This window comes from Anopheles nili, chromosome 3 (assembly GCF_943737925.1).
Source record: "Anopheles nili chromosome 3, idAnoNiliSN_F5_01, whole genome shotgun sequence".
NCBI lineage: Eukaryota > Metazoa > Arthropoda > Insecta > Diptera > Culicidae > Anopheles > Anopheles nili.
In genome coordinates, this window is record NC_071292.1 from 65,601,199 (window position 1) to 65,620,043 (window position 18,845).

The 18,845-nt window shown below is 47.5% G+C and overlaps 1 protein-coding gene across 1 annotated transcript in view; it reads left to right on the forward strand.

Annotated features, from left to right (window-relative positions):
• Nucleotides 1-243: 243 nt before the first annotated feature.
• The window catches only part of LOC128724834 (uncharacterized), a 112,096-nt gene continuing 93,494 nt past the window's right edge, over nt 244-18,845 (forward strand). The window contains exon 1 of the mRNA XM_053818556.1: nt 244-283. Coding sequence (XP_053674531.1) covers nt 244-283 — 40 coding nt within the window. The remainder of the gene's footprint in view (nt 284-18,845) is intronic.

Below are 18,845 nucleotides of genomic sequence, written 5' to 3' on the forward strand. Positions count from 1 at the left end.
ACCAGAAACGGGCGTGGGTTTCATTTTGTGTCCTGTCGCTCCGGTTCAGTAGGTTGATCATTCGTTGCGGGTAGATAATAATTCCATCACGATTAACCACAAATCTCGCTCCTTTTTCTTCCGTTTACCTGCAGCTTCACACACACACACATACACCAATGCAGCCGTAATCAGTGCCGGAAGATGAAAGTCAATTTGCTGCAGCATCCGTCAATCAAGTAGAAGAACGTCTGGCGTCCAGCGATGACGTCACAAGCTGTGTACTGTCTCAGTCTTCAGATACGTAAGTATTCGCCCTGTGATTGATTATTTGCGTTTCCTCGGGTTGTAATGAGCGTCGAAAATATACTGCCTTGGCCGCGATCGCCGGCGCATCGGTCCATATTTCAAAAAGGATCTTTTATGGTGCGCGTGTTTTTTTACACGCGCTCAGAATCGATTGGAATTTCTCAAAAATAAAAACCCACTCCACCTTATATTTGGCACAGAGCTCCCTTGCCCCTAGGAAGAAGAAGTTGATTCTTTGTTAGGGATGCATTGCTTTTTTTTTCTGTCGAGTGAAAGCTGCACACACACGCACAACGCCAGCAGCAGAACCTTTCGCTTTGTGCGGAGCGGTCGTGGAAAACGACACCCGCCAACCGTTCGGTAAACAACGCGCGTAAACAACCGAAAGCGGAACGATAATTCGTCCCAAGCCGGGCTAGCCGGAAAGGTTGTTTACGAATTTATGGCACTGGTTTATGGCCATCGGCAGTAGCAGTGAGCCCTTCCACTCGCGCCAGAGCGCACCAAAGCGAGCGTTTGATTTGCGCTTGTTTTCGCTCGCCAACATCAATCTCCGCTTGCATGGTGCTGCTGCTGCTGCCGCTTGGGTGCTGTTTATGATGAGGTGCTGTTTATAATTAGACGGAGCTGCTGGAGCGGAATCGGGTGGTCCGAAGGTGCCACGAGATGGATGTTCGACAAATGATCAGCCGTAAAAAAGTCAACGCTGATTCGTGGTTTGCTTCTGATTAATCGATTTCCATGCCTCGCTGGACAGGAAGCGTGTGAAGCCGATGGATGGTGGGATTTCGATGGGATATGGGGGTGGAACTCGTGTAACTTCCGATCGTTGATTGGTTTGTTGTCGCGATTAGAGAGCCATAACTGTTCGTTCGAAGTAGCGTGCTTTATGAAGTGAATGCGCAATGGAAAAAAAAGGTTATTGCGGCTTGCAGCATTGCAGCAAATTTAAATTTGGGATTGCGTAGAACTTTAACAAATCGGAATAAATATTTGATGATTTAACGTAATAAACCTTTATCAAGGAATGGTTGATAATCCGTTTTCTGTAGCTGAATAAGGCGATGATTAGAGAAACAGCCTCTTGATCTTGCCTAATGGATGTATATAAAATGTTTCATCCACAAAATTCCATTTAATTTGGCTTTTTTGGTAAATTGCTCCCCAGAAAAGAATTATTTGTTAGCAACACACACAATGTATTGGCTGCCCATCCCGCGGGTGGGTGTTTCACATTCTGGCATTCGGTTCGAAGTTTTCCACTAACCTTGTTTGCTCACGTACCGGTCGTGGGCGCATCTTGGGCCCGAGTAAACAGCGCGCCCGGATCCCGACGCCTGTTACCAACCGTACGTACGTGGCGGCATTTGCACGTACACCAGGCTCCGTATAAGCCGGCTCAAGTCCCGCGGCTTCGCACATGCCGTGCCGTGTGGTAAACGCATCGTAAATTACTTACGAAAGTGGGTGGATGCACTCCTGCAGTGCCGCCCGGTCGGACGGCACGGACCGCATTTTAACTGCTTTTCCACCCAACGGCTGCACTCTCCGGGCGTTCCAAGACCAGGGCGCACGAACAGCTTAAAAATATTAAACGATGAAATGGCTGCCTCGCTCCACGATGTGCCTCATTTTCCACCGTCAACTCGGCCCAAAACGTCGTACGGTGGAAACCAGCCCAAAAGGGCACACAAAAGTGCCGAAATAAAACAATGAAACTTTGCCCCCCCCGAAAAAAAGGGGGCGTAAAACTCGGGGAAAAGTTATTTAAAGTAACAAAACGGAACGGAAAACAAGCGGCACAAATGCAAAACAATTGTCATTAGTTGTTGTTAGCGCTGGGGCCGCGGCCACGGTGCAGACCGGAAGTAGGCTTCGTGTTGCAAGAAAAAAAAAAAAAAGCTGGCTAAAGAACTTGTCCAAAGTTGCTCATTACGCCGGGCGGCTAGGGTGGCTTGCGAAACCAATCTAATTTTGCACGAGAGTAAAACGCAACAAAAACAAACACATTCGTACAAACGCGAGCGAATGCGATGTTGTGTGCAGTTTGGCCCCAAAATTCCACTCCGTTCGCCGATCCGCTGAAAGGACGGTAATGGCAAAGCAACTGCAGCTTGTTTATAGGAATTCAGTCCCGTTGTCAGTTCCTGGAACCTTTCTCGGGAGTCGAGGAATGGGCTTTGTTTTCGCGGACAAAAATAATTAAAATAGTACTGTTGGGTTGGAAATGCAATGCAAATTGTATCTGCCTGACGCTATCGGTTGTAGTAGTATTGGAGTAATAAATTAATAAACGAAGAATATTCGTCGCAAAAACATCCTAACAAAATTGCAGGGGTGGATGAGTGCATTTCCCCACAAAAATTGAAGAAATATATCCTATTCAGCGCTCATAAAAGATGCAGTAAAATAATAAGGTAATGAATGTTTGCAACAATATGCTCTCTACTCATGATAAACAATCGGTGCGGGTTGTTGATAACGTTTCGTTTCTTCTTCTTGATAACATCTTCTATCCGCTACTCTCCTTGCATTTGGAAATCCACGTAATACCCTTCTAAATTTCATCCTCCTCAAGACGTCCAATTCTCCCATGCTATGGCGCTCGTGCCCTTGCGTGCCTCGTTTCCCAAACGAAACCCCTCACGAGGGAGTGATTGATTTCATTACTTACGCTCAATTTAATGCCAATGAGCTCGGTCTCGGGCGGGCGGAAAGTGAGCGGCCGTCTCACCGCGCTCCGACGGTTGACGTTTGCGATTAGTCCGTTAAACGAACGTCCCGGAAGACGCAGTCGCTTCCAGTCCCACGGTTCGTACGGCGTGGCATATTGGCCGTTTAATCCCAACCCCGTTTCGTCGGCATTCAGATTTTCCTCTCGCAAGAGCGCCCGGAACGATGGGAACGAACGGACGATTAGACGATTCCGATCCACCGCTGAAGCACCAGCTCAAGCAGCCGACACACTGGCTCACGTCGAAGGCGAAGAAGTTCACGATAACGACAACGACGACGACGACAACGACGACGACGACGACGACAATCGTTTTGTTCGTCTTATGGGGTGTACCAATTGTGAGGGTGAATAATAGGGCGTGTGTCGGCGTGGCTTCTGTGTGGCGCTATTGTTTGAGAGGAAAATCATTCGGTCCTCATCGTACTCAATTAGACGGCAAAAGAAGCGACCCTCGGGGGTCTAGACTTTATATATTTTCCCGGCGAAAGCGGGCCCCTTTCTCTGGGGTCTTAAGGGTCTTGCAAAAGAGTGAGAAAGCAAGAGAGACCGAATGGTTGGAGACGTTCTCTGATGACTGCCAGGAGTCGATAGGTATCGTTGATATGATTCCACGCTTGACTTTCCCATGGGATGCAATGCACACGGGAAATTGCGGGAAAACCCTCCCAAGACAGCGTAGGTGTGACCGAGCGGAGCGAAGCACGAACCCGATAGATGCCAATCCATGGGCAGTCACTTGCAGTGCGAAACCGGAAATATGGCATGAAATGGCTTTCGCTCAAGAGCAACTTCGGTGCAATTTATGGCTCTCGTTTTGTCTTTTCATGTCCCGAAGGGGGCTGGTAAAAGAAAAAGAAGAAATCTGCCGGAAAAGCCATTTCTAAGCCGAGAACGAAAACGCTCGTCGGTACGTTTTCCCACCGGCGTGTCCTTCCGTCCCGTTCCGTGCAGGCTTCCCGAGCGGTAAATAAATGCGATCTGCCCCAGCACCGGCGCCGGTCAGCTCGTGGGACCCACGGATTAGTGGAGCTTTTTTTTTTTTTTCGTCTGTTGCTGCCTCTCACTTCTTGCACCATCGTCCTGTTCGCGCTCCCCGAGCTCCCCCAGCGCTCGGCGTTCTGTGTAACGTTATTTTTTTAAGAGCCTCATAAAAGAAGTTAATTTTCTGGAGTGGAAGTCGGATGATAAAAATATCCGTAAATCTCATCCCCACCGTCTTGGGTGTGCTTACGTGTGTGTGTGTGCCTGTGTGTGTGTGTGTGTGTGAGCATTACATCGTCTTCTGCTTCTTGGGTGCTGCTTGGAGGAGCAAAAAGAGAAAAAAAATCCACGGCTCACACGGGAAACGAAACGCCATTGGGAAGTGGTACTAATGTTTTTCCTTCTCGGGAAATTGTGCAAATTATACACACACACACATACCCACACACGTGTCGATGCTCGGATCTGTAATGGGGTGTGAAATAGTGAGCGTAATGTTCGAGATCAAAGCCATACCGATAACGCTGGCCTGGCGCTTCACGCTAGGGTGGAAATGGCAGCGGAAGTGCGCTCGTACGAACAAATCAAATCGCTGCTGCCAGATTGTTTGCCATTGTTCGAGCCAAGGTCGTTAAATTACTCCGATAGCTTCCCGCCCTGGCCAGCAGCGCCGAAGCAGAGGCCAGAGGGTTGTTTTCGTTTTTCCTAATGCGATGATTACATTGTTCGGGTGTTGTGTGGTGGCTTTGGATCGGTGCAAATTCTTCCTCATCGTGCGTGAGTGAAAAAATGAACGCTCACCTTCACCTTTAAATATGCATCTACTATATGCGGTGGGTTTCCTTGCGATGGGTAAAAGAAAAAAGGAAAGCAAAAAGGCGTGACTGAGTCCGTCGTTTTCGCATGGACACGAAACAAATAAAGCTAATTTTCATCCCTACTGACATATCGCCTGCCGTTTACGTGGCCCGCTTCCCACTGCTCAGCAAAGCCAGGCCGCATCCATCAACCGGCACGAAACTGATGGTGCCGCGATGGTGGTTATGAATCCTGGCGCTCATTTTCGAGCGGGAAAACTAACCCTCGGGTTTTTTTTTATAAATTACACCCTGTCATGCATCGTACATCATCGTAATGAACACGAGGAAATCCGTTTTTTGCACAACCCAACCGAACTGGGTTCCGTTTCCATGCGAGTCGGGAAACATGTTGGGTGGTGAGAGTTTTTGTACGCTTCCTTTTCTAAACCACGCCGTCGGAATCGAAAACTAAACCACCAACCTGCGGAAAGCGTGGAGTAGTTTCTACGCTTTGGGGGGGGGGGTTTTAAATTACCACTTACCGCTGCAAACATTGAGCCGAAAAGCATCGAAATAAATTACGGATACCCCAAATGGCGGTGTTCTAAATGAGCACAAACTAGCCCTTCGTGGTTGCATGCATGTCATGCAGGAAGAGCGCCACCTGTTTTAAAAGCATATTTTAGGTGTGTGGTTGTTGCGATGTTCCTGTGTTTTGTAATGAAATGGCACATAAAAACATACTAAATGTTTGGTGAAAATGGTACCCTTTAAAGGTCTTCTAAAATGTCTTCTAAATTTCATCAAACCCTTTGTTGACCACTGGCAAGAAAGTGCTGATTTAAATTGCATTTGGCTTGTCACCTGAATGCATTCTAAGCCCTCTCCAGTCCAGGACAGCCCAAATGCTGCTGCGATATGGCCTTAGCTTCCGTTGCCTTTCCCAGCTCGGTACCGATGCCGGTCCCCGTGGGAAAAGTCAGATCAGATTGCTGTGGAAAAGTGCACCGACGCCGTTCCCCGATGCGGCAAGGTCGGGTCACCTTCTACGGACCAAACCACACTGAATCGTGGTTTCAGTTTGTATCGAAACCGGCCGGAAACGCGGCTATATGACTCTATCAAGCGCTGTAAGCACCGAGACCGTGTCGGTTTGTTTAGCAGGCTGGCTTACGGGCAGGTGGCAGCCCTTCGGGAGAGGGATGTTGTAAATGTTGTAACACTTGATTTCAGACACTCGTCTTACTCGCCCCTGGCCGATGAGTATCCTTTCCAGGGGGTTCCTGGGGCAGCGTATTGATTCGCTTGGAAGCCGTCCAACGGGAACGGCAGTCGATGGTAAAGTAAAAACGCAAACAGTCGATCGGAACGAGCTGCTCCGAGTCAGTCCGGTCGAATATCCTGCCCACTCGAAGGGGCGTGGGTTGGTAAAATGTCGAATTTTCGACGGGCGGCGTACGAGCTTGAGCATGATTTATTATGCACTTTGATGGTGTGTAGTTGCTTCCGGGTGGACGCACGTATGCGCCGTGAGTGGGCTTTTTCGCCTCCCGTGGGCTTTTACCGCTCGTGCCATTTTGTGATGAAGGCCGCGCTCGATCGCCCTGTAGGGTTTGATCCTAACCGGAACGTGAACGAGACGGAAAAGCAGGCCGTTTCGCAATGCAACAGGGAACGGTTTCGGTTGGAAGAAAACTCCATCGAGGGAGCTGGTATGAGGTTTGCTCTTATCGGGCGATCCGTGTGGAACATACCATCGAGCTACGTAATGAGCAATCGCAGTCGAATGAAATGGTGTTAATACCGTGCTTTGGTAGTAAGTGAACGATTGCTGCTTCACCGAGTGTGAGGATTCCGGGTTGGGAAATGTGGGGATTGATTTAATATTCATTAAAATGTGATCCTATAATCCAGCACTTTGATTTGCCATTATTTCCAGAGCCTCGCTCAGCCCTCGAAAGCCTTTTGACATAACTTTGGAGAGGTTTCAAGCTCCCGGTTGGCTTACTTTACACTGATTATGCATGTCTGCTGGCGCTCGCATGAATAATTGGAAAGTTATCATCGCACGAATAGAAGAAAAAAAAACGCTCCACCCGATGTAAATAAACCCCATAAATTGAATTGATTTACATACACCACCACCGTTAATCGATCGCGGAGGGTGAGATGTGCGCGACCCGACGCAACCTTGGGTGAAGGTCAAACCTTCCCGAGCCGTAAAAGAAGCCGTAAAATGTCCTCCCGGCGGTCGGAGCTAGGTTCTGTCGGAGCGCGTGGCCCTTTGCTGGTGCTTCGGAATGGTGAAATATGTACATAAATTGAACCGATTCAACAAATGATAAATCACTTAACCGCCGATGACATACACACTCACACACACCAATTCCTCGGGCTCCCCCGAAAGCGAAGCGGTATTGATTTATGGCCAAGCCTGGCATCTATCTGCCGTTTTATCCGGGTCGTTCCCGGCCCGAGCCGAGGCTGAGTTTGATTTAATTTATTTATGCACACGGCTCAGTTCGACAGCTCGAAAGCAAATCTGACCTCCGCACCCACGCACGCAAAATTATCCTTCATGGAGCGTGTGCGAACGCAATTTCCCCGCGTGTTACACGGAGCGGCTGTGGGTAAGGATGCATTGCAAGCATAGCCCTCCTTGAAGCCCGGGAGCCTCCTCAAGGTCCACTGTAACACGAGTCAATACCCCATTCGGGACGAGCCGAGGGAGCGCTGGTGATTGCCCGTTTTTGCCCCAATAAAGGCTAGGGGACGCGATCGCTTCGTCGTCCGCACGGGTCGCTCCATAAAGCCCAAAATCCACAATCCCACCACCCGTGCCCGGAAATGTGAGCAACTTGCGGAACGAAGCCCGCGCGCGCAACCGGAAGCGGAAAACCCCGGACGATACCGTACGCCCTGCTCCTGTGTCTGTGCCCTGGCAAGACAAATATCGCCGGAGCACATAAACAACAACAGGTACTTATGGCTGTATTATTTATCGTTCCATTTTCCAATTGGCATATTTGCGCCTCGCTCTTATCGGTGATGTTTCGTGGGTGGGGAAGGCAGGCGCATCGGACGCGCCACCGCCAACCATCAGCTGGGGTTTCGGTTTTCGGTCCCACGGAAAAGCTCGCCAGCGAGCAAGCGTCACGAGTGGGCGTCTAGCGTTTCCGGGTGATGACTTCGTTTGGCTACCTTCAAGGAGCTGCTCACACACGGCGGGCACCATAAATCATCGCTAGGTAATTGCACGGAATCGGTTTCACTCACGTCAGGTTGCGGTTTTGCGCGCTGCTCGTTGTGCTTTACCGAGAGGGATGGCCGCAAAAGGGCGCGATAGACGGGAAGACGTCCCAATCGGGAAATTGCACAACGCGCCGCGGGAGCGTTTTCTTCGAATCGGTTCAATTACTTCCACGGGGTTCGGTGCTGTGAGCAGGCAGGGGTATGTTTCGGAGTGCAACTGCACAAGGGCCGTGCCACCGGTTTCGAGTTCGGCCATCAATCAATTAATGAACTAATGATAATGAATTGGAACATAATACGCCCGCCGCCTGCACTCGACACCTGCGCGTGGGATGGGCGAATTAGTTCGACGAACGCATGGAAACCCTGGCAGATGCGTTTGGTTGCGAATCGGTTTCGAGAATTAGCGATTGATTAGCATTTCATTCGAGTAGTTAATCCTTGGGAAGGCGAGGAGACGGTGGCATTTGGTAGGTGGTATATTGGGATGGCGTGACGAGAGCGTTTGGCGAAGTGGAAAACGTCTTGTCTGAGAAATCTTCTCGATGGTTTGATGTTTGATTTCGTACCGAGAACGAAACGCGTCATTTACCGTGCAGGTTGAAATCGTTTCATCTTTATTGCGGTACTTGGTATAAATTACGCCGTTTAGTATATTTCACCAATAAATCGAATCACTCAAGTCTCTGTTTTCACGATACGTTTAATTTTGTTCTTATTTTTTAACCGGCCATATTTGATTCGTTTGTAAAGTAGTTTTTGTAGTCTTCTTCTTCATCTTCTTCTTGATTGGTTCGACAACCGGTGTACGGTCATGGCCTACCTTGCTATGCCTATAGCCAAGGCTTTCATGACTTTTTTATTACCCGTTGCTGGATAGTCAGTGCTGCGTAATTTTCATAGTATTTGAGATTTAAATTTTCCACAAAATTGTATTGAATGTTTTTCAGACGAATTCGAATCGCCGTTTAAGCTTGTCGCGTGTCGTATCGAGTGGATCCAATTTTCGTCACGTGCTTGATTTTCCATTTTCAATTCCAACATCGACCAGCGGAGGAAAAGGATGATTTTACATTTAAATAACATTTCGGTGGAGCGGAGGGAAACGATTTCACTTGAAGCAGAAATGCAAAGAAAAGTGACAACCCCAAAATCATTCCACAAGCCACTGGAAGGGAACGATAGCCGGTCGGCAAGCAAATCAAACCAAATCAGCCCAACCAACCAAACGAATCGCAACCAATCGCCCTGGACAGAAGCGGAGCGCGTGAAAGCAACCCATTACTTGTCGACTTTATGGCACCGCAATTTTTCAATTTACATGAAGAAAATCTGTTCCTGAACAAGATTAATCTGCCCGGGGCATGCCAAAACCCACCCACTCTGGAATGCGCTTCGTCTTCGCGTTCGACCAAAGTGATGGAATAAGTGTTTCCGATGCCGTGCGCCCGCTGCCCGGCGATGGTGGGTAGTAAATATTTGTACTTTATTGCGAAAGTCCAAAAAGATCCTGTAAAACGGTACGGTGTGTCCCGGCGTCGGCTCGCGTCACCACGGGTGGTGGCGCAAGGGGCCCAGCGAAACCGAGCGGATTCGTGGGTGCCAATTGGCACAAATCGTGCACCGTGGCGCGGTGGAATGAATGCCATTTTCCAGCGGCATGAATAATGCCACGAGTATGTTTAACATTTTATTGCCCCATTTTCGGCTGACCCACACAGTCGTGGGGTGTTTTTGGGAGGGGGGGAATGGGAATGACGAAGGCCTGGAGCGCAGGATGCATATATTTTGGGTATGCGATTTCAATTTTCCTCGTTGCATGTTTCATGGAAGCGCGAAACCGGTGGTGTTTGGTGGCACTGAACAGCGAGTTCGTTCAGATTATCTTGATGAGTTGAGCGTTTGTTATGTTTTAAATACCACGCAACGGCTGGATGGTGACGGTGGGTACGGTCGTTAGAACACTGGAAACGTGTTAATCCGGCTGTAAAAGGGTGCAAAAGCTGTTTAAGTGTCGCACTTACAACGGTGACCGGTCTTTGGACCAGGATTAGGGCGATTAAAGCGAATAATTGCGCCGGCATATCGTTTGATAGCTTGATGGCGATTAAAGAGACGGTGTTTGTATTGTGATTTTTGTGAGATTTATTTTGAAGAATAGTTTTATTAGATCCATTGATAGTTCTCTTGATAAAAAAAATACTTAATCTGTTTCAAAAAAAAAAATAATACACATCTGGTATAGGTCTAACACCATGTAGATTTAGCCATCGAAATTGCTCTGCTTGTTCCACAACAATCGGTGCCTTTCTCCGTTAGGACGTAATTGATCCTCTGTCGCTTTGCGAGCGTTTTTTCCGCATAAAACCCAGCTGCCATAACTTTAAAAAAGAACACCCAAACACCGATAGCACTTACTTTTGGCTACCTTCGCGCGCCGAGAACGTGTCAACTTATTATTCGGTGCGGTTTTTGCGGGCTCGGGGTCTCCCGGTGCGACCAACCAGTGCCGCAGGTTTTGAGCCCCTACATTTTTTCCCGCGCGCACCATCGCAAAGGTTTCGAAATAACTCCACGGGTGTCGTTTGACGGGCGAGCAAAACGCTCTCCGGCACGAAAAGTGGATAATTTTGTCCGCGCGCACACACACACACACACAGAAAGACTCGCGCACGTGCGGTTTCCGCGGAGAGGGGTGAAAGCGTGCGTGGGGTCCTCCGCGAGTCCCCAGAGTAGTTGTTAATTTTTTATTAACTTTTCCGCAAAGTTACTGAATCAGTGCCGGCACAGGCAGGACGTTGTGTCCGGGCGTTGGTGCGAGTGAAAGTGTGACAAGTGAATCCGAGGGAGAATGGTGTCTTTCACCGCCTCGTCGCTTCCGGGAAATTTGATGCCTTTCTCGTGGGGGTGTGCGTGTGTATGTGTCGGTTGTGTCAGGATCAAGCGGACGATGCGAGACGTTCGCTGCCATCTTTCTACACAGTGTCGTCCCATGGGAGCTTGAAGTTGTTTCAGACGCGAACCAACCCAGCTGGGTACTGGGTATGGTGGCGAGCATTTTGGAACACATTTTCTTCGACAACGAAAAACCGGTGCTGCTAAACCACAGCATCGGCTATGGTTCGCGTGGGACGAGCCAGCACGCAAGCGAGTGTCCTTGCGTTTGAGTGCTGGTGTTTGCGACAACGATCAGGATTTGAGCGATTAAGCGTGTGCGTAAGCGTGTAAGTAAGAAATACGACTGCTAATAATTTCAAATTCTACAATATTTCGTCCCCTGGTGGCGTTCAATGGTTTGGAAGGACATGGGGAACCGAACCGTGGTTGGGGACATTTTTTCTTTCGCTCTCTCCTTTGCGTCAAACGGTGAATCGAACCGCGAGTTGCTTGTTCAGCTGGCGTCAAATGGAGGCGCATAAACAAAGCAATCGCAGAGCGAACCGGGGGGCTGCGAGATGAAGGCATCGAGATTTATCTGAGCTTCGCGTGGTGGATCGCTAAAATTCGAACCAAGTGGGGAATGTTGTGTGATAATATCTTGTCCAAACACGAAAATGCTGGATGCCGAACTATGGGAATGGTGGAGCATGAGCGGATGGATATTTTTTGAGCATTTAAGAAATAAGAGACCAAAAATAAGACTATGAATAAGATATTCACGAGCCATTGCATTAATACTGACTAGTAAAATTATGGCGGAAAACTGTTAAGTTTTGGAAGTTAAAACCCCTTAAAATTACAAGACAAAAATTTTTTCTATAATTTCAAATTTTCTGCTCATTTTCTGGACATGAAAACTTTCCTTTTATCCCGCAGTGTGATTTGAGGAAATGCCACGGTGTTTTGAACATCGGCAGCTGAATTCGGAATACAAATCGCTGATTCGCCGCCGGGGCACTTTACGGAGTGAGCGTATTAGAACATATTTTCGTTAAGGGTTACGTGAGGGGTAAATATTTAATTGGCGAATCGCTTCGCCGTGCCATTAGGGTGCGACAAGATTTGCGAGGATGTATTCGAGCCAAATGGAACCCATGGGGGCCTTTTTCTGTGTGCTGTGAATCCGAAACATGAAAACAAAACAGTTCTTGGAGACCTTTTTGAGTATTTGTCGATGACGAGCCTAAACGGAGCAGCTTAGCAGAATCATAAAGTGTCAAGCTTAGCCATAGTCTAATGTACCACATTGCATAGCATTCGTTGTATGAGCTGTGCTTTCCGAACCAAAAAAAGAAACAATTTTTAAACAATGCCACTATTGTAGCAACAATAAAGTTCCATGATTTATGCATGATACGCTGGCCGAAAATTCATTTCGTAGCTACACACGCAAAAGGGGAAAAACCTAAACGAGTTAAATTTGTGTTTCCCAAGCACTGCACGGCACTATCCATTCCGCTTCCATTAGCAGCAGGAATAAAATTTCTATTAGCCATCTCGTAAATGTCACCATCTCAATTTTCAACCGATGCCCTCTCGGGCTAGTGCTCGGGGCCCTTTCGGAGCCACGTTATTTATGGTGCATTCTATTTATTAGCCATTGGTTTATATTATTGGTCAGCAATAAATTTTCCCACACCGGCCGAGCTGGCAGGCTGGCGAGCTTACAGCGATACGACAACCGGCCGGTTTGGTCGCAAGAGTTTTTTAATGTGACTCAATTATGGAAACAGATTACAGTTTATGATCGTTCACTTTCTATCTATGCTTGGGGTTTTTTACATTTTTATTTCCCACCGGAAATGGATGGGTAAATTGTTTCTTCCGCTCAGCGTAGAGTGTAGATGTGTTTGTTCCAAAAAGATGATTTTGAAGGCACGAGCGTTGTACGGCTGAAGAAAATGAGGCGAAAGGAAAAGCGATATTGAAAGATAAGGAGAAGCTTTGATGCTGGTTTTCAAAACGAAGCACGTAAAGGATAAGAAGTTAAAAATTTAGGAAATTCACTTAAACGTGTAACAAAAAAAGACCTTCCATCCACGAGGGTTCCCGGAAATGAATAAGGATACCGTAGAAAAGGAAGGAATAAAGACCAACACCAGCTTACAACGTTTGTTGCGGTGCAAAAGATACGACGACAGGCAACAATTGCCAGCCCATGCATTTGCGGTTCGTTCGCCTTTCAGCAAATTAATAAAATAACAAGCCCGTTCCATTTATCACCGACCAAAACCCGTGGGTCACGTGAGTGCCGTCCGACGACGTTTAACGCTGACCAACGGGTGTTTTTCCCCACGGTTCGTGGCTGTGGTTAAGCCGGACACCTCGAGTGCAGCGGTATCCTTTTTGTCCGGCAGCCGTACTCGTAACGTGTACGTTGTCCACTTTCTGTGTTTTTTTCGCCGTGCATTGTTTTATCGTGCCGCTGGCTTAGAAAAGGTGCCTTTTCGATTTCCCTGCTACAGAAACGACACCGCGGAAGGATTCGCGGCCCAACGGAAGGGAAACGATGTCGTTGCTTTTTCCCATCCTTCGGTGGTACGATGTTGCTGTAGCAGCATACGGCCACTCTCGGGTAAGTCCAGTTTTTGATGCAAACCACCTCAAAGCGGTATGGTCGGCGTGGAACAACAGATCCGCCAGGATCTGCTTCCCATCCGCATGCAGCATCCTGCGCCGCGGCGGGTGTTCATGTTTGTGGAAAATCCTTACTTTTAGTGTTCAACCCCTCGACGGGCCGATATCGAGCGGCCACCGGAAGCACTGGAAAGCGACGCCATCCTTAGCGAGCCACGAAGCTAGCATAGGGGGAGCGCTATTGTTTGATTGCGGGATGGTGTCCTTCTAGCAAGCATCCGGTTCGTGGTGCTGAAAGCCATTGGCTAGGAGTGGCAACTAACCGACAACGGCTCACCGACGAGTGGTGAGGATTCCGAGAAGCGCAAAAACCGCACAAAGTCATAATTAGTAGAACGCGACGCAGGCAAGTGGCTAACCAGGCAGGCCATCCGGGTTTGCTTGCAGGAAGTTCGTGATCGTTTTTTTTTCGACTGCTGAAGGTTCCATATTCTTATTTCCGAGCGGCCCATTCAGAGCCCCTAGCAGTGCAAAATAAATCCATGTGGACGTAATTTATGCGTTTAATTTCTTATTAATGCATTTATTGCTGACGTTCTTCCTTTCAATGGTGGTACGCTGGTCGAGAGCTACCGGATTGAGGGGAGCAGATAGTGTGGCGATAGTTGAGTTTAATTAGCTTGTTTAATTAATATTTGAAGCGGGTGTGCTATGGTGAGGTTAATTTATTCGAGTTACAGCCGTTTATGTATCTTCCTGGCATTTTATATGAATGTGGTATTGTATAAAACATTTGCAGAAACATTTTATCGTTTTACAGCTCGTTTACAAAACCGGTTTCTATTCATTCGACTGAATACTTGTTAAACAAACGCACCGTGTTGAAGACGTGTGTGGTTATGTTTTTCGACAAAATCATTTCATAAATACAATGAATGGTTTTGTTTTGAAAATTGGATTGGATTATCACTTTACATGACTCGAATATTGGATTCTCAATATCTGGCAAACGCTTCACAAAACCGAATATGAAACACGAAACAAACACGCGTAAAGGAATTTGTCATGCTGAATAATTGTCGGTCTGTTTGCTACGTGAATGCTCCGGCGAGCGAATCTCCTTCCGTTTAGCAGTTCACGTGAGTAGGGAAGAGTCCTTCAAAGCACACCATGCTTTTTCGTTTAATGCTCGCATCGCAGTAGGCCGAAACAGCGGAAAGCAAGCCGCCGAGTGGTGGCTAATAACGGTGAAGGCTTTTTTCCGGTGTGCTAAAACGATGGGATCAGGATCGTAGGTCACGGCATAACGGAAGGCAACGTTATTGCTACCCATGGTGTCAGTTCCGGTCGCGGGTTTTGGGTAATATTTTTCCCCTTTCCCCACACGACCCACCTCAATGAAACAGCAACATCCTTGCCGATGCTCATACGAGCATCCCGTTTGGGGGGCATCAACCGCACATTCGGAAATGACCAAAGGATGCGAGCCTTTTTTTTTGCTTGCGCATCGCCATGGATGCTGTGGGAGACAGTGCAAGAGAAGAGGAACTGACGAAAAAAAAAACTGGCGTTCGTGAAATTCCCATATATGGCTGTGAGGCGAGCAAAAAGGACGAGAAAAAAAAAACAACGTCGGCGATTTCAAAGTTCGCGATGCTCTTTATTAAATATTTTTATGGCACTTTTTGCGGCATTCCGTCCGGATCGTGGGAAGCCTTTTCCGGGTGCTGCTGCTCCTTTAGGTCGCTGTTTCGTTGAAGGAGTGAGCCTTGCTCCCAAGCTGCTGGTTCACGGTGTGCGTGTGTGAAATTTCGTGTACGTGTGGGAGCCTGGCTAAAACCTAATGTGGGTGAACGAGGCGCGCGACCTTCAACGCAGTTGCGTTCGGGGTTGTTAGTGCTTCGTGGCAAAATGAAGCCTGCGTTTTTGGTTACTGTTTTCCCTTCGTGAGGCTTTTAGCTGTCGGGAAAATGCGTAAATCACATCTTTATTTTGATGTTCTCGCAAAAATGATGCTTTGGAGCATTAAAAAACATACGAACGGAGATACGCTTTAAAGCCAAAATAAGATAGGGTTGTTTGTTGAAATTGAGGGTACGTAGGTCGTACGTGTTCAACGAATGAACGTAATCAGATACGTTATTAATGGAACGAAACAAATAAGGATTGTATTCGTGGATCGTTGACTTTTGTTCGATGTTGTCGAGGTGTATCTCTTGTTACCTTATTTGATTCGGATAATTCCTTTAACAGAACACACTCTACGTTGCAGTATGAAATTATGATCGAAATGCTTCTGAAGCACAACTGGTTTAGAGCATACAAATTCGCAAACCTGTTTTTTCTCGAATTCGGCTTTTTCAGCATGCAAATCATCAACGCTCTTCTCGCGGAACCGATAGCGCCAGTTCCAACTGGGAAGGGGAATTGACAAACAGAAAAGTCCTATTAACAAACTACTCCACACTACAACTACACTTGCCGGACACAATTTACCACACGTGTTTGAGTTCCCCGTCCACCACATAGTTTTTCCCTGCTTACCATTGCGACCGCACCACTTGTTTCATGCATTCAATATGGCACTCCAAAAAAGTAGCAGTAAAACACTTAAAACAGCGACCATAATTCAGCGCACAGTGAAGCCGTGGAATTTAATTTTCCACCCATAACTTTCCTAGTGGTCGCTAGTTGTAAAGCAACATCGCTAAGGATGTGTGTATGAGCAGCTTTTTGTTGTAGTTCTTTTTATGCAACTTTCCTTCGCCACGTGCCACGTTCATAGGTGGTTTGTTGCGCGAGAAAACACTATCGTTTCCTTTATTGCATCGTGTTTGAGCAGAACTGAGGGGTTTGGAGGATTTTTTTTTCTAAACTCTTGGTCGTGCTTTCATTTCCAGCAAACGATGGCACATCTGTCGTCATTATCCATTCATCTCGAGGTCGAGCTTAGACAAAGTTTACGACGATAAAATACTATTTCAACTACTGCTACTGCTGCGCCGGAGAAATGTTCCCGTTGGCGGTGACGAGTGTTTACGTTGCTGTTTTTGTTTCATGTACACGAGTTTGCTAAATGTCTCGCAGGATATCGTGGAAAGGATTATAGCACTGATAAAAAAAATGCCTTCTCGCATGCAGGAGGAGCAGTTTTTTTTCATTATTCTCTTTCCTTCTCTTTCTGTTGAAATTTTCTGCAACAAATCGTTACCCAGCAGTCGTATTTCTCGACCGAAATAATTACCGAAAGTTCCCAATTGAAATCTGCGCATATCCATTTTTTTTGTCTTGATCTTTCTGTCGTGCAGTTTTAAGGGCAGTTCCTTATTGCCAAATCCTCCCACCGTCCGGGCTGACTTTGTGCGGAGCGTAAGCGTCTAGCGTCTTTGTTGTATTTTCTCATTTTTGCATAACATTCACTATGCGAAAGCACGTACGCTACCGTCCCGGGGGCCGCACGAATCGTGGTCGGATTTTTGTGTGAAGTTGACTCAGGCTAACTAAACTCGGCGCCTAGGTGGAAGAGGAAGCGAATGAAGCTGCAAAAGAAAAAACGAACCTTATACGCTTCGTGATACAAAACCTCGAAGCGGTGCATTACGGTTAGCCGAGGGTTTTCCCGATTTTTATTTAATCCCGTCCAATCCGCCCGGGAAAGGACTGCTCCGGGGGTCCACATGCGACGACCAAAGCGAGATGAACGGGTGGATTGGAACTCGACTCTTTCGATCGGCTAACTCGGGGCCCACCCGGGAAGCTACTCGCAGCTCTTAGATTCAATTATCATATTCGTGATGATTGCCAACGGCTTTGCCAGGTCGAAGCGAACGGTCGGTGTGCTTCCTCCTGGCAGGGAACAAAAAAGAAAAAAAAAATAATACACACACACAGCGTTAGATGACCAGAGCGACTGAGCCTTGATATGCTTGTCGCGAAGAAGAAATAGTCGTGCTTGTGTTTTTTTTTTGCTTCAACTCAGCTCAGCTTTTCCCGGGGTAGCTCATTTGCGTTGCGAATGTATGCGACTCGCGGACACCGATGGGGTCATTTAGTGGTGGAAATGAGAACGGATGCGAGTGGTGGAGCAGAAAGTTTTAATTATAACCCTTGAGAAGATGTTAGGCAAGCCTAAAGGGGACATTTCTGCTCGGTTGGTCGGGAACCGAGCGCACAAGCCGCTCGTGTAGGCAACCGCACTAAAGAAAGCGGTGCACGTTTAGCCGAGCCACTGGACCGTTGTTGCCGGTGGCTAGCAAAAGGAAGAGTCGCCGAACACCGACACAGGCCTATGCCCGGGGTGAAGGTGTACGTGACCTGCAAGAGAATGTCTTATTTTTAATAAGTGACTTACCCGTACCCGTACCAACTCGAGCCGTTCCGGTTGCCGTCGCGTTCGAAAGGATCGATTCGTCCTTCGGTTTCATGGCATGGCTCAGTTGACAGAGTGGCAACCGGAGGCCTCGGAGTCGATGGTTCATCATTGAAGATGCGATCGGTATCGGAAGCGTAAATTTTCCGCCAACGATAGGACAGAAACGATGCACGGCGGGTTTGTGCATGTCCTTTGGAGCGGGCTGCGTGACCGCGTCGGTTTCATTTCGGGATGCTCATGACGCGGTATTCATTACCGGTTCCGCGTCGAGGCACGGTGCGACGGAGAAACTAGATCAATCTTCGTGCAATAAATCTCCAGCCGATGCTAGCTTTGCGAGGGACAAATTTTACCGAAACAGATTTTATTGCCCAGTTTCGTATGAATATTCATTCACGAGAGCCACTTGTGTGGAGATAATAGATGGCTTGGGTGATGGGGAATTCAAGTTATACAGAGCTGGTCGATGAGATGGATTGCGTAACAGTGCCAGTAATAAATGCAATGAGCTTCCTGCTACCACGACTGACAGTGTAGTGTGTTTGATGCGGAACTGAGATTAATACACGGCTATTAATATTCATCTTCTGCACGGGATAGTATCGGATTTCATAACGTTGAAAGAGAAATTTTCCAGCTATGTATTGACGTTCAGACTTACTGCAATTAAATTGAAATAATAATTACCAAAGATCAACTCGCATTTTTTACCACATTTTGGAATTCGTTCAGAGAATGGTGATGGTGTAGAAGGTATTCCAACATATGCTTTTCGTTCATGTGCAATTAAATTTATAGAACGATGCGAGCCCAACCTCATGGAGCTTATTCAAACTGTCTAGTTGATAATTTTTCCATGCTCATCCGGTGACCAATCGGAGCGTAAATTGCATCCCCG